Source organism: Protopterus annectens, chromosome 1.part1 (assembly GCF_019279795.1).
Source record: "Protopterus annectens isolate FY-2018-M chromosome 1.part1, PAN1.0, whole genome shotgun sequence".
NCBI classification, from domain to species: domain Eukaryota; kingdom Metazoa; phylum Chordata; order Ceratodontiformes; family Protopteridae; genus Protopterus; species Protopterus annectens.
The window spans coordinates 1724970847-1724986290 of NC_056726.1; the positions used below are offsets into that span (position 1 = coordinate 1724970847).

Sequence of the window (15444 nt, forward strand, 5' to 3'; positions counted from 1 at the left end):
CTCAAAAACTCATCTGAAAATGGATTTAAAACTACCCTGCATGAATTGTGACATACCATGTACCCTCCTTGTAATTTAAGGGGTAACAAGCAGTGTCATTAGAGTAACTAATTGTTGGGCACTGCACCGTACACCATGTATTCACAACACCAAATAACAGTCTTGTAGAGCAATAAAAAGGATACGAGGTGAACTGGAAATCCGCCCCAACTGCTGCAGACATCATGACTTCCAGGTTTCTCTTTTCTGAATCTCCATAGCAATAGCCATTTGCTTTGTCCACAGCCTGCAACACCTGTTTCATCCGCTCTTTGTCCTAGAAAAAAAATAAAATACTTTTTTCTACTTACTCTGAATCAGGTTATGCCCTTCATTTACTGTAAAACTTTCAGTTATTTAGCTATAGTAAGTTTCCGACACTGAGTCATTTAACAAATCGAGAGTATATATTTAAGATCACAACAACCATGGATAACAGCTGCTGTACGAATTCAGAAATAAAATCTAGGTTCAAGACAGACTCTTAAGCAGGTACAACTTGTAAAGTTGTGTATCAAAATTTGAATTCATTTAAAATGAATCTGGATAACTGGAAAGGTAAGCAGAATATGATCTTTGTTTGAGGTAGAACACTGCAACAACAAAGTTATGAACTTACATCAGTGACTCACTGAAAACGTTGCAAAAGTATACCATGCATGTTGTTGATTACCAGCCTGAAATATGAAAAAAATGTTTCCCCATGCCAATTTCAGTTTCTTGGTATTGACCTTGAAGAAAAGTAACAGAAGACGAACTCAAATGACTCCTGCCGCTAAAATAAATAAATAAATGGAAAAAACAAGAAGCAAAAATGCACCTGCTATTGCAGCTACTCTGTCAAAGTTCCATGGTTCTAAATTATGTTGCAACTATACCATATCTACAGATATACATCGGGTGCTGGTATAATGGTTAAGGTGTTTACCTTACAGGCACAGGATACAGGGTTTAATTCTCACCTTTAAGGAAAACTGGCTAAGCTTAAAATGGCCAACAATGGTAGCTAGTCTAATACTTGTATATACACATATACACACACACACACACACACACATGTGTGTACACATGACTACATTTTTTGTGATAGTAACGGCTGGGATCTCATTCCAGAGAATCTTTTCTATGTACAATTATTTAAGGTCTCTAGCTCCTGCATCACTTGCTACATCAGTTCTGCTTCCATGAGCATGAATAATCCGCACCTGCAAAACCACAACACTAAACAAGGATAACATTAAAAAAGTTTTACTTACAACTCTTCAGGCACCAAGGCAGGCTAAAATACAATGTAAAACATGGAGACAGGGAGGACGTATTCACTGCTGATGACCTTGAAGATCAAACAATATGATAAATACTCAAATACCTGTTACACCTTACTTTAAGGGAGCGGTTTTCTCTTGAATGGTCTCTGGAAGTAAAGTAATAAAGCCCTGATGCCAATCACATTCACCCCTCTCCACCAAACCCTCTACTGTCCCTGTCACTAACTGAGCAGTGCTCCTCTGGGTTATAACCAGGGCTTTATCACTTTTCTCTTGAATGGTCTTTGGAAGTAAACAGCTCCATGTGAAAGATTTTGAAAGGTTAAGAGTAAATGAGAGTCTGCATTTCAAGACCAGCCAATGGAGATGATGCTCACCAGGAACAAAGATTCCAACAGATGCAATTCAAAGTCCATCTAACAAGCAGGTATGAAGGAAACACTGAATAGCGTGGCTAGAGAGAGGTTCGTGAAAGAACTGCTTCAGAAACTGCTTGAAAAAAGTTTATGCTAAGCCATATTCTGCAACCCGCAAGACCATGATACTTTGAAAGGTCGGACATATGTTCCTAGACTGTGGAATGATGATGAACAGGTGTCTATGGAAGACTAATCAGACCTGTAAGTTTACTTACTAGGGTGGAGGACAGTATTTCTATACTATATAGAAATAACTGTTTGCATCTGGTAGATCAGTTCCCTATTAAGTAGCGAACGCTGTTTAATTGACAGCTAAATGTTGAAATGGCAAAATCCCAAAGACACTGAACAGCAATATTTTTTTCCCAGGGAAAAAAATCACTGGGCCATTTTCGGGACTTTGCAGTTTTCTCCACTGTGGTGTGATCTCAGATCTCTTGGTATATTTAAGTAGGGGGGTGTGTGGGGGCAAAGCCCCCCACTTTATTTTGTGTTTTTTTTTGCGGACCAGTGATTTTTTTTTTCCCCTGGGAAACAAATTGCTGTAAGAAGAACGAATAAGTAGAAAAACGCTCACTTTATTATTAAGAAACAACAAAGCTTTCGGGAATCTCCCTTCTTCAGTGTTCAGTTAAATCAATTAAAACCATTGTATATATAAGGATAAAAAGTACAGTTTTGTACCTACCATAAATGTAGATGTTCGAGTGCTAATACAGCTGCAGTCATAACAGATGGGTTCTCCTGCCGTCAGGCGGGTCCTCGTTCGGCCAAATTCCAAAGTCTAGGTCCGGCGTCGGTTGTCGTCGCTTCTTCTCTGACGTCAGAGCGACAGGGGTATAAAAGAACCAGCCGACGCCATTTTCTTCAGTTTTTCTTGCCCCAGATGTCAGGTGGCCCAGAAGGAAGGCAATACATAAATTTGTGTGATAAAGCAATGCAATATAATTCAAATATAGTAGTGCAAGCAAATACATCCAGAATGAATACCCCAATCAGGTAGCATGAGTATAGTCCTGTCCCAAGAGGGGAAGGAGGGAGGGAAACCTGGACTGCAGCTGTATTAGCACTCGAACATCTACATTTATGGTAGGTACAAAACTGTACTATGTTCATCGTGCATACAGCTGCGGTCATAACAGATGGGTAGAATCCCAAAGCTAAGAAAGGGGTGGTAGGCACTAGGTGGAACTAGGAGGAGCCAGAATGCCCTGCAAGACTGCAGTGGCAAAGCCCGCTCTAGATTTGGAGTATAATGGTAGGTGGTAGTGCTTGGAGAAGGTATGCACAGAGCTCCAAGTGGCTGCTTCCAAAATATCTTTGGTAGGAACTCCTCTGAGAAAAGCTGCAGAGGTAGCCGTGGCCCTTGTGGAGTGAGATCTGATGCCTGGAGGTACAGTTTTGCCATGAAAAGAATAGCAAAAGCGTATGCAGTGAGCTATCCATTTTGAGATAGTCTGTTTGGAAATTGGCTTTCCTTGTACTCCTATAGCATAGGACACAAACAGCTGATCTGATTTCCTGAAAGGCTTTGTTCTGTCCAAATAGTAACGCAGTTGTCTGTGGATGTCCAAGGAATGTAGTAATCTCTCCCCTTTGTTTTGAGGATTAGGATAAAAGGTAGGTAAGTGTATAGCCTGATTCAAAGCTACCCTGGATACCACTTTTGGCATAAAGGACGGGTTGGTTCATAAGGAAAAGTACAGTTTTGTACCTACCATAAATGTAGATGTCCGAACTGGATAGCATCTGCAGTCATAACAACTGGGTTGTCCTGTCGTCAGGCAGCCCTTCGGTCGGCCGGATTCCAAAGTCCGGGTCCAGCTTCGGCTGATGTCGCACTTCACCCGACGTCATCTCTGTTGGTCTTCAGGTATAAAGGCATCAGCCGACGCCATTTTCCTCAGTGTTTCTTGCCCCAGATGCCAGTTGCCCTCTTGGAAGGCTAAATTTTGGGTAAATGCCAATGTTTCCAAAAGATAGAAGGCAAACACAAAAAATAAGCATGTATGTACATATATACAAACAAATACACCATAAGAGACTCCCCCCCGCCAGCTAGCTATTAGGAGGGTAAATACCCTAGGAGTACCACAGAGGGAAGGAGGAGGTAATCCTGACTGCAGATGCTATCCAGTTCGGACATCTACATTTATGGTAGGTACAAAACTGTACTATGTCCTTCATGGATGCATCTGCAGTCATAACAACTGGGTAGAATACCATAGCCAACTAGGGGAGGAGGAAGAATAGATTATGGTGTGGATAGGATCCCTTGCAGTACTGCAGTGGCAAACCCTGCTCGGGATCTGGAATACAGAGGTAAATTATAATGCTTGGCAAATGTATGCACGGAGGTCCAAGTAGCCGCCTCAATAATGTCCTTGGTTGCCACTCCTCGTAAGAAGGCTGTGGTAGTGGCTGTTGCCCTTGTAGAATGAGGCCTTATGTTCTGTGGAATTGGTTTTCCATGAAAGGAGTAACAGAATCGTATGCAATTTCCTATCCATTTGGAGATTGTCTGTTTGGAAATCGCTTTTCCTTCCCTTCCTGTTGCATAGGCTACAAACAGCTGGTCAGTTTTTCTGTTACTTTTGTTCTGTCCAGGTAGTAGCGTAGCTGTCTATGTACATCCAAGGTATGCAGCATTCTTTCCCTCTGTTTTGTGGGTTTGGGAAGAAGGTAGGTAGGTGGATTGCCTGGTTTAAAGACACTCTGGATACCACCTTAGGCATAAATGTAGGATTAGTCCTCATGGACACTCTATCTTGGTGGAAGATTAGGAAGGGCTGTACTGCCATTAGGGCCTGAAGTTCAGAAACCCTTCTTGCTGAGGTTATTGCCAGTAGGAAAGCAGTTTTCCACGATAGATGCTGCAGGTCTGCTGTTGCTGCTGGTTCAAAAGGTGCAGTGTCAACTTTTCCAGCACAAAGTTCAAATCCCAAGCTGGCAATGGTGGTTTCCTAGGAGGTTTTACATTCTTGATCCCTCTGAGGAACTGCCTGAGTAAAGGATGTGAAAAGACAGGTGGATCAATGCTGTATTCTGCTGAAATAGCTGATGCATGTATCTTGATGGAGGAATAGGACAGGCCTGTATGTAGAAGCTCTGCCAAATACTCCAGAATGTTAGCAATGTCTATATTGGACACATCTTTTCCTCTTTCAGCACTCCAAATGACAAACCTTTTCCATTTTCCTGCATAGTTCCTTCTTGTTGAAGGTCTGCGGGCTTCAAGGATAATGTCTTTAACCCTTTGGGAAAGCTCTGGATTAGTTGCTGCTATGTGATGTTCCATGCAGTCAGTTGCAAAGTTTTTAGGTTTGGATGCATGATGCTGTAGTTGTTCTGGGTTAACATCAAAGGCATCAGGGGTATTGGCCATATTTTGTCCCGAGACATGCTCCTCAGCAATGGGTACCAGCGTTGTCTTGGCCAGTTTGGAGCTATCAGGGTTATCCTTGGACGTTCTTCCTTGATTTTTAGTAATACCTTGTGTATCAAGGGAAGAGATGGGAATGCATATGCTGTCAGACCTTTCCAGCTGAAGGAGAGCGAGTCCACTTTCCATGCACGTGGGTGGAACGTCCTTGTGCAGAATTTTTTGAGCTGGTGATTGAGAGGGGAAGCGAATAGATCTATCTGTGGCATTCCCCATTTCTTTGAGATGACCTTGAAGATGTCCGGGTGTAGCATCCATTCGTGAGCATCCGAGGTGGTTCTGCTTAACATGTCTGCTAGAGTATTTTCCTTTCCTGGTACGAACATTGCCTGTAACTGGATGTTGTAGCTGAGCCAGGTTCCAAAGGTCCAAAGTCATTCTGCATAGGGGTATGAATGAGTGCCTCCCTGTTTGTTGATGTACCACATGACTGTGGTGTTGTCTGTCTTTATCATCAAATGTCCTGCTTTGAGGAATGGTCTGAATTTTTGGATTGCCAGCTTTACTGCCAGCATTTCTTTTAGGTTGATGTGCAAATGGAGCTGGTCCTGTGTCCACAATCCTTGTACGCATTTGTCCAGCATGTGAGCCCCCCATCCTAGGTCTGAGGCGCCTGTTGTGATGGTTTGGCTTGCTTGATAGTTGTGGAAAGGTAGGCCTGGATTTGACTGGCATGCTTGAGCCCACCATAGGAACTCCTGTTTTAGGCATGGGATTAGAGGAATTTCTGCTTCTAGGCTGTGCCTGTGTTGGGACCATAAATTCTTTAGGTACCACTGTAGTTTTCTCATATGTAGTCTGGCATGTGGAACCAGGATTATGCAGGATGCCATGAAGCCCAAGGCCTGTAGAACTTTTCTTGCTGTTAGCTTGTTCTGTTTTGTTAGTGCCAAGAAGTAAAGAGGGAGTTCTTTTGTTTTTCTGCAGTTAGGAATGCCATTTGTTTTACTGTGTCCAATTCAGCCCAAGAATGTCCTTGTTTGGGATGGTATCAGCCTTGACTTTTGTAAATTGACTGTGTATCCCAGTGCTTGTAGCAAGTAAATGACCCTTTGTAAATCTGTTGTCAGCTTGCTTTCGTTGTCCCCTGTAGCAGACAGTCGTCCAGGTATGGATAAATTTGGATTCCTGTAGTCTGCAGTGAGCGATTACTGATGCCAGGCATTTTGTGAATACTCTGGGCAGTAGATAAGCCAAAGGGCAATGCTGAGAATTGATAGTGCTCTGATCCTGCAAGAAATCTGAGGTATCTTCTGCAGATTGGTCGATGGGGACGTGCAGGTATGCCTCCTTGAGATCTAGAGTTACCAGCCAGCACTCCTTGCCCAGCATGGGAAGAAGTTGCTGGAGAGTCAGCATTTTGAATTTTGGGACAATGATGTATGTATTTAAGATGGACAGGTCAAGAATAGGTCTCCAGCTTTTTCCTTTCTTGGAACTAGGAATAGTCTGGAGTAGAATCCTTTGCCTTGTTCTGTTATTGGCACTTTTCCACAGCTCTCATCTTTGTTAGTTGCATTATCTGCTGTAGAGCTTCTGTTTTTGATTTGGAGGCAGGTTTGGCATTCCTCTTTGACTGGTAAGGTGTGGAATTGGAACCGTATCCTTGGTCTATGGTTTGCAGAATCCACTTGTCTTTTGATATAGTGCCAGTTTTTCAAAATAAGGTTAATTTTCCGCCTAATGGTGCTGCTATTTGTTCCCTGGTAGGCGGAGTTAGAATCAAGTCACTGTGCTGCTGTAGTGGCAGTGGTTGTGTCTGTGCCTCTGTTATTACCTTGCCACTGTCGTCCTCTGTAGGCACCCCTCTGGATTGATTTCTGCCTCTGGGACGTCTATTCCTGCCCCTTTGGGATCTTGTGGAGTCAGGAAAGGACCAATTTTGGCAGGCCAGTTCCTGCTAAACCTTGGGGTTGAACCTGCAAGAAATCTTTAACTGTTTGTACAGATTTTGCCTTTTCTTCCATTTTCTTCATTACCTGCTGGGCAGGTGTACCAAACAAACTGGCCTTATCCATAGGTGCATCTAATAACTTAGCTTTAACATGATCCGTAAGACCTGTTCCTTCAGCCATGCATGTCTTCTTATCACTGTGCCAGTCATGGCTGATCTAAATGAAGCCTCCAGTGCATCATAGCCACATTTTAAGGAATGGTTACTGACCTGTTGTATGTTATTTACCATTTCTAATATATATTTCTTATCTATAGAGTCATCAGAGGATAGCTTTTTAGTTAACTGATCAAGCATAAACTCTTGGTATTGTATCATGTGAAACTGACAATTTAAAGCTCTAGCTGAGAGAGTAGCAGAGGTGTAAACCTTTTTGCCCCATCTGTCTAAAGACCTGGTTTCCCTTTGAGAAGGGATAGGGTTTTTTGCTGTGGTCGAGGCTGCTGCCTTAGGCCCCTGGGATACAGTTTCGGGGTCTGCAAGTGGGGCCTTGTATAAGTGGTGATGAGTGTCTGGGACCCTGTAAAATCTGTCTGGTTTGACTGGGCTGGAGGTAAGGAATCTGGTGCAGTGCAGACATCATTAAATGCATCGTCCACAACAGAGAGGACAGGAGGTATAGCTAAAGGCCTGTGTTGTGGTAGGTGCAGAAAAGTCCTAAGCCTTTTTCTGGAATCTGAGAAATCCTGTTCCTGCCATTGGAATTGTTCTCGCATGGCATGTAAGGTTTCCCCAAAGGAGAATTCTTCTGGTGGAGAAGCAGCTGGAATGGATTCTTCAGCATCTGAGTCTTCATAATTGGAGAAATGAGCCTCTGGCTGGTCTGTAATGTCAGAGTCCTCCGCGGAATCATCAGAGGACACAGGCTCGGGGCTCTGCTCTAGGTCTCTTTTCTGGGGGCTGAGAGGCCCTGTCTGGGTGAGATTGTGATCCCCTAATTAAGGATATTAAATCCTCTGCCAGAGTAAGCATTTGTGAACTAGAAGTGGGCCTAGTAGAGGGGGCTTAACAGGCACTGACTTAGTAGATTTGGCTGCTTTAGCCCTGGCAAAGGCCTTAATAGACATGGCTGCAGGAGGCCTAGCAGCACCACGTGCTGGGGTAGAGACATCCAAAGGGATGGTGTCTGATAAGTCACTAGTAACCACTGTAGGTAAGATTTCTGAGGCCGTTTCAAGTAGGGTAGCAGGAGCCTCAGTAGTAGTCATTGATTCAGCTGTGCTTTGATCAGTTTTCTCGGTTTCGCCGAAACCGAGACACTCGCGTTTGCTTAACCATGGTTTCGCCGAAACCGCGGACCGCGAGTGTCGGTCTTTTCTTTGCGTTTTTAACAATCTGGGTAGTCGGAGGATCCGACGGCATAATGTACGCAAAATCTGAGCCGAAAACTGTTCAGCAAACTCCGACCGACGCCTAAGCGTTCGCTCACCGGTTGAATGAGGCACAGGCTGAACAGGCTGCTACGTCGTGGTCTGGGCCTAAACAAGGCAAACAGTAAGAGTGGAAATCTTTATGAGGTATTTGTTTCCCACAAGTTAAACAGTTATTGACTTTTTCTGACATCGGCTGAGGCAAGAAAGAGTCCCCAACGGGGTACTTAGCTTTTAGAAGTCTTCGAAGTAGTATTCGGAAGTAGTAATCTCTGGATCTGACCGACCGGCACTTGCGAACAGCTTCTGCTTCGGGCGCCACGCGGCAAGAAAGACTGAGGAAAATGGCGTCAGCTGATGCCTTTATACCCGAAGACCAACAGAGATGACATCGGGTGAAGTGCGACATCAGCCGAAGCCGGACCCGGACTTTGGAATCCGGCCGACCGAAGGGCTGCCTGACGACAGGACAACCCAGTTGTTATGACTGCAGATGCATCCATGAAGGACATCTCTGTCCTGATGGAAGATGATGAAAGGCTGCACAGCCATGAGAGCTTGTAGTTCCGATATCCTACGAGCTGAGGTAATAGCCAGAAGGAAAGCTGTTTTCCAGGACAAATATTGCAAATCTGATGAGGCAGCTGGCTCAAAAGGAGGCAAAGTCAGTTTTTCTAGAATGAAATTGAGATCCCAAGCAGGTATTGGTTGTTTCCTTGGGGGTTTTAGATTCTTAGCCCCTCTGAGGAACTGTCTTAAGAGGGGGTGAGAGAATAAGGGTTGATCAGTGTTGTATTCTGCAGAAATGGCTGAGGCATGGATTTTGATGGAGGAGAAAGAAAGTCCACTGCTTAGCAGCTCAGCTAGATACTGTAATATTTGAGGTAAATTCAGTTTTCCAGGATCCTGGCCCTTTTTCTCATTCCAGACACAAAACCGCTTCCATTTTGCGGAGTAAGCTTTTCTGGTAGACGGCCTTCTGGCCTCCAAAATGACATCCTGCACCTCCTTGGAGAGTAGGTTCTGTTGTGATGCTAAGGAATCTTCCATGCGGCTAGATTGAGTGTTTTCAGCTGACTGTGAAGAGTTTTGAAGCTGTGCTGAGTCAGAAGAAGAGGCATTAGAGGCAGGGTCCATGGTGGGGAATGCGTCAGGCTCCTCAGGAGCGGGTACCAGTGTTGTCTTGGCCAGTCTGGTGCAATGAGAATCATCTTCGGTCTGTCTGCTCTGGTTTTTAATAGTACTTTGGGCAGCAGAGGAAGAGGTGGGAAGGCATAAACTGTCATGGATGTCCAACTGAAAGAGAGAGCGTCCACTCTCCAGGCCTTTAGGTTAAAAATCCTTGAGCAGAATTTTGTCTGGCCTTCCCCATGCTTGAATTATCTCTGTAAAAACTTGAGGATGCAACTTCCATTCGTGTGGATCTGTCATATTTCTGCTTAGGTTGTCTGCCAGCGTGTTGTCCTTGCCTGGCAAGTACTGTGCTTGTAGTTCGATTTGTAAATCCATGACCATGTTCCAAAGTGACATGGCCAGTCTGCATAGGGGGTAAGAATGGGTTCCTCCCTGTTTGTTTATGTACCACATTACTGTGGTGTTGTCCGTCCTTATCAATAGTTGACCTGGTTGCAGGAGGTCTTTGAAAGCTATAATAGCATTTATTACTGCTAGCATTTCCTTTTGATTGATGTGTAGGTGCTTTTCCTTTTGGGACCATTTGCCCTGAATGCACCGATCTGTCATGTGCGCCCCCCCCCCAGGCGTAGTCCGAGGCGTCTGTTGTGATGACTTGCTTTGCTTGAGGCTTGCTGAATGGGAGACCTGTGTTTGCTTGGCATGCTTGAGCCCACCACAGAAATTCCTTTTGAAGACATGGAATTAGTGGTATTATTGTTTCCAGGCTGTGGCTGTGTTGAGACCATAGGTTTTTCAGGTACCATTGAAGTTTCCTCATATGCAGCTTTGCACATGGGATTAGTAAGATGCAAGATGCCATGAATCCCAGAGCCTGCAGGATTTTCCTTGCAGTCAGCCTGGTGCAATTTGCTAGTGTTCTGAAGTATTGAGTTAGTTGCCCTGCTTCTCTGGTGTGAGGTAGGCCATCTGGGTGTTTGTGTCCAAGTTGGCACCCAGGAAAATTATTTTCCGAGAGGGTATTAACCTTGATTTCTTTTTGTTGACTGTGTATCCCAGAGAATTCAACAACATTATTACATAAGCCAGATGTTCCAGTAAAATGTGCTTGCTGTCCGCTTGGATCAGGCAGTCGTCCAAATAGGGGTATATTTGTATCCCTTGAAGTCTGCAGTAGGCAATTACTGATGCCAGGCATTTCGTGAATACTCTGGGTGCAGTAGATAAGCCAAAGGGCAACGCAGAGAATTGATAATGGGTTGAACCTGCAAGAAATCTGAGGTATCTTCTGCAATTTTGTCTGATTGGGACATGCAGGTATGCCTCCTTGAGGTCCAATGTAACCAGCCAAGACTCCTTGCCCAGCATGGGAAGAAGCTGCTGTAGAGTGAGCATCTTGAATTTTGGTACGAGTAGAAATGTGTTTAGGATGGATAGGTCCAAAATAGGTCTCCAATCTTTTCCCTTCCTTGGTACCAGGAATAGTCTGGAATAAAAACCTTGACCTTGTTCGTGCGTAGGTACCTCTTGAATAGCTTTCATGTCTATGAGATCTGAAATTAGTCTTTGTGCCTCTGCCCTTTGATTGTGTGGCAGGTTTGGCATGCCTCTCATTTTTGGAAGGGTGTGGAAATGGAATCTGTAGCCTCTCTTTATAATGTCCAGGATCCATTTGTCTTTTGTGACAATATGCCAATTTTTTGAAAATAATGCCAGTTTTCCGCCTAATGGTGCTGCCATTTGAGTCTTGCTTGGCATGCAAAGGGGAAAGTCATTGGGCTTGCTTTCTGAATGGTTGCGAGTTATCCTCACCACCTCTTTGTGTAGGAGCTTGCCACTGTCTGCTTCTAAACGATTCTTGGGATTGCCCTCTGCCCCTCGGGCGCCTGTATCTACCTCTTTGGGGTCTGTCCGTGGCTGGAAAGGACCAATTTTTGGAAGCCAATTTCTACTGAAACGTGGGGGTTGTACCTGTAGAAAGTCTTTCACGGTTTGCATTGATTTAGCCTTTTCCTCCATTTTCCTTAATACCTCCTCAGCATTAGCACCAAATAATACATCCTTTTGTAGAGGGGCATCTAGTAATTTGGCTTTGACATGATCTGGTAAGGTTTGTTCCTTGTTTGTTCCTTGAGCCAGGCATGCCTACGTATGACTGATCCTGTAACAGCAGCTCTACATGAGGCCTCTAGAGCATCAAAACCGCATTGTAAGGCATGTTTACCCACTTGTTCTGCACTATGCATCAAATCCTGCAACTCCTTCAAGTCTGGTTGTTCAGGTTGTGACATTTTACTTTTCAATTGTGATAACAAAAACTGTTGGTACTTTAGCATATGGAACTGACAGTTTAATGCCCTCATGGTTAAGGTGGCCGAGGTATATACGTTTTTCCCCCACCTTTCTAAGGATCTGGAATCTCTCTCGGAAGGCAATGGATTTTTAGCAGTGGAGGCCTTAATTCCCTTGGGGCCCTGTGAGATAGTTTCTGGGTCAGCAGCATGGCTTTTGTATAGAAATTGGTGTGAGTCCGGAACCCTGTAGTACCCTTCAGGCTTGACCGGAGCTGGAGGTAGAGAATCCGGGTTAAGGCAGGCCTCAGAGTACACATCATCTAGTATGTCCAAGACAGGAGGTATAGCTAGAGGCCTGTGTTGAGGTAGCAAGAGAAATTCCCTAAGCCTTTTCTTGGAATCTGAATAATCTTGGCCTTCCCAGTGGAAGTGTTCCCTTAAGGTATGCAAGGTTTCCCCAAATGAGTAATCCTCTGGGGGGGGGGGGAGACAGAGGGGATGGACTCCTCAGCATCAGAATCTTCAAAAGGGGAGTAAGAATGTTCCTGTTCATCAGAATGCTCTGAAATAATGGAGCCCTGATCAGAGGAGGGGGATTCTTCCTCCACTCTGGGCCTTTTGTCCAGGGGGGGGGGGGGTTGTGAACCCCTGATAAGAGTAATCAAATCCTCAGCCATTTTAAGCATCTGTTTTTTTTAGGCATGGGGCCTGGAGATGGGCCTTGCGTAGCTGGTCTCTTAGAATGCATGGCTGCTTTACACTTAGTGTAAGCCTTGATGGAAAAAGAAGAGGAAGGTCTGAAAACACCTTGAGAGGAGGTAGACCTGTCCACATTTTGAGATTCACCGCCAAGAGTGGCGTCGGTATCTGTAGTCGGGGTGTGGGCCGAGGAGCCTGAGACCTCGGGCACAGGAGACACCGCCAAAGTAGAGTCGTCGGTAGTCAGGGGCTGCGTAGGCACCTCGCTGAGAACCGGACCACGTGTAGTCGGCTTTGGCGTGGTGTCGGTAGAGGCCGCGGACCTCATGTGTCGGTCCTTGTCTTTGCGTTTTTTAGACAAAACTGGAGTCGGAGTATCCGACGACATAATATAGTTAAATCTTTGGCCAAAGTAATGCTGGGCGAACTCCGCCCGACGCTTAATGGTGCGTTTATTGAAAGTAGCACAAAAGCGACAGACCGAGACGTCGTGGTCTGGGCCTAAACAAGGAATACAGAGGGAATGGAAATCCTTATGCGGTATTTGCTTCCCACATGAAATACAATTATTAACTTTGTCTGACATCGGTCTGAGGCAAGAAAAGTTTCCCCAACGGGGTACTTAGCTTTCAAGAAAACTTCGGTTGCAAAATTTTCGTAATTTCAGGTGCTGGCTGACCGGCACTTGCGAACTGCTTCTGCTTCGGGCACCGCGCGGCAAGAAAGACTGAAGAGAATGGCGTCGGCTGGTTCTTTTATACCCCTGTCGCTCTGACGTCAGGGAAGAAGCGACGACAACCGACGCCGGACCTAGACTTTGGAATTCGGTCGACCGAGGACGCGCCTGATGGCAGGAGAACCCATCTGTTATGACTGCAGCTGTATGCACGATGAACATCAGCAAACCACATGACACAGCCATCCAATGTGGAAACAAACATCATCAATGAATCAATTATAAAATTTTAAAACCATACTATTTTGTGAGAATACATCTATATACATGTGCTTAAACCTACATCTAAAATAAAAACTGAAAAAAGACTTACAATCGATAGATATATTTCTTAAAAAAATATACATATATGTATATATATATATATATATATATATATATATATATATATATATATATATATATATACACAAACGTGTGTATATATATATATATATATATATATATATATATATATATATATATACACACATACACACACATATATATATATATATATATATATATATATATATATATATATATATATATATACACACACACACACACACACACACACACACACACACACACACACACACACACACATATACAAAACAAAATAAATCGCCTATATAACTTCTGCTTGTAGTCTAGCATTAATATGGTTGTTACCATATTATTTTACCCAGATACATATACATATATCTGTATCTAAGATAAAATCTCAAAAATGACATATAGGAACAGTAAGGACACCTATTTCAGCAATAAATCAAACAAATTATTTATACTGCTTCTGCTTAAAATCTAACATAGGTTTAATTGTTACCATACTGTTTAACCCAGGTGCTCTGACTGCTTCAAGTCTTAACATCCACTTGTATTTCGACATCTCCAATTTATTATTTATATCACCAAACCTCAGACTCCTATGTACAACTTCTAATACTTTAAATTTAAAGTTATGTGAACTTCCATCGTCCATCCTATGTTGTGCTAAAGCATTGGATGAGACACTCCTTATGTCAGATTTGTGCTCAATGATGCATTCTTTCAGGAATCTTGAGCACTTACTAACATAGAATCCTTGGCACTGTGTACATGTAGCTAAATATACTACCATCATAGTTCTACAGGTTGCTTGATATTTAATCTCGTATCTTAATATACTTACTGGATGCTCAAAGAATTTTATGTCACAAATGTCAGAGCAGCAACTGCAGCTAAAGCAAGGGACTGTTCCAACATTGTGCATTACTTGATTCACCAAATTCACCACAAAATCTTTGTAAAATAATTTTCTCTAAGTTATTCATATTTCTATATGCAAATCGAGGTGTACTGCCCAGTAATGTATGCAATTCTGGCTGAACCATTATGATCCGCCAGTTCTTTTTAATTATTGCCTCAACATACTTAGTCATACAATTATAGGTAGTAACATATCTTAACATACGAAGTGGGTTTTCGCCTTCTTTTAAAGATAGATAATTACTAAAATATGGGGGTGCCTGTCAGGTTCTATTCTTCCATATGTTATCTTATTCCCATAATATTTGTCATATCATAGCCTCTGCTTTGGAATTCTTCACATAAGACTCCCATCTGTTCTTCACATTTTCTCTGGTCTGTATTCAACATACTAATTCTCAATAATCGGTTTTTTACAATGCCATTAAATACATGTCGAGCATGCATGCTTCTCGCATGCGTATATTTGTTCACATGTACACTCTTTCTATACGCACATGTTTCTAATTTACTATCAACACCTTTGTCAATCTCAACATCTAAGAAAGACATTTTATCATGAGAACAATTCATAGCAAACTTGAGAAAATCCGTTGTATTATTTAAATACTGAATAAAGCACCTTAATTGCTGCTCATCCCCTTCCCATAGTAAAAAAACAATCAACGAAACGCTGATAGAAAAGAATATTCTCTCTGAATAAATTATCACACATAACATAATGCTTTTCCCATTGACGGAGGACAATGTTGGCATATGTGTTGTCCATGGGTGTGACCATGGCTACTCCTGATGTTTGTAAGTATGGTTGTTTGTTGAATAAAAAAACATTTTTCTCCAAAACAACTTCTATTAT

At 43.2% G+C, this 15444-nt stretch overlaps 1 protein-coding gene across 1 annotated transcript in view; it reads right to left on the reverse strand.

The window, feature by feature from the left end:
* Positions 1-15444, reverse strand: part of GPN2 (GPN-loop GTPase 2) — a 248605-nt gene that overhangs the window by 71037 nt on the left and 162124 nt on the right. Inside the window, exon 4 of the mRNA XM_044084153.1 lies at positions 186-316. Coding sequence (XP_043940088.1) covers positions 186-316 — 131 coding nt within the window. The remainder of the gene's footprint in view (positions 1-185; positions 317-15444) is intronic.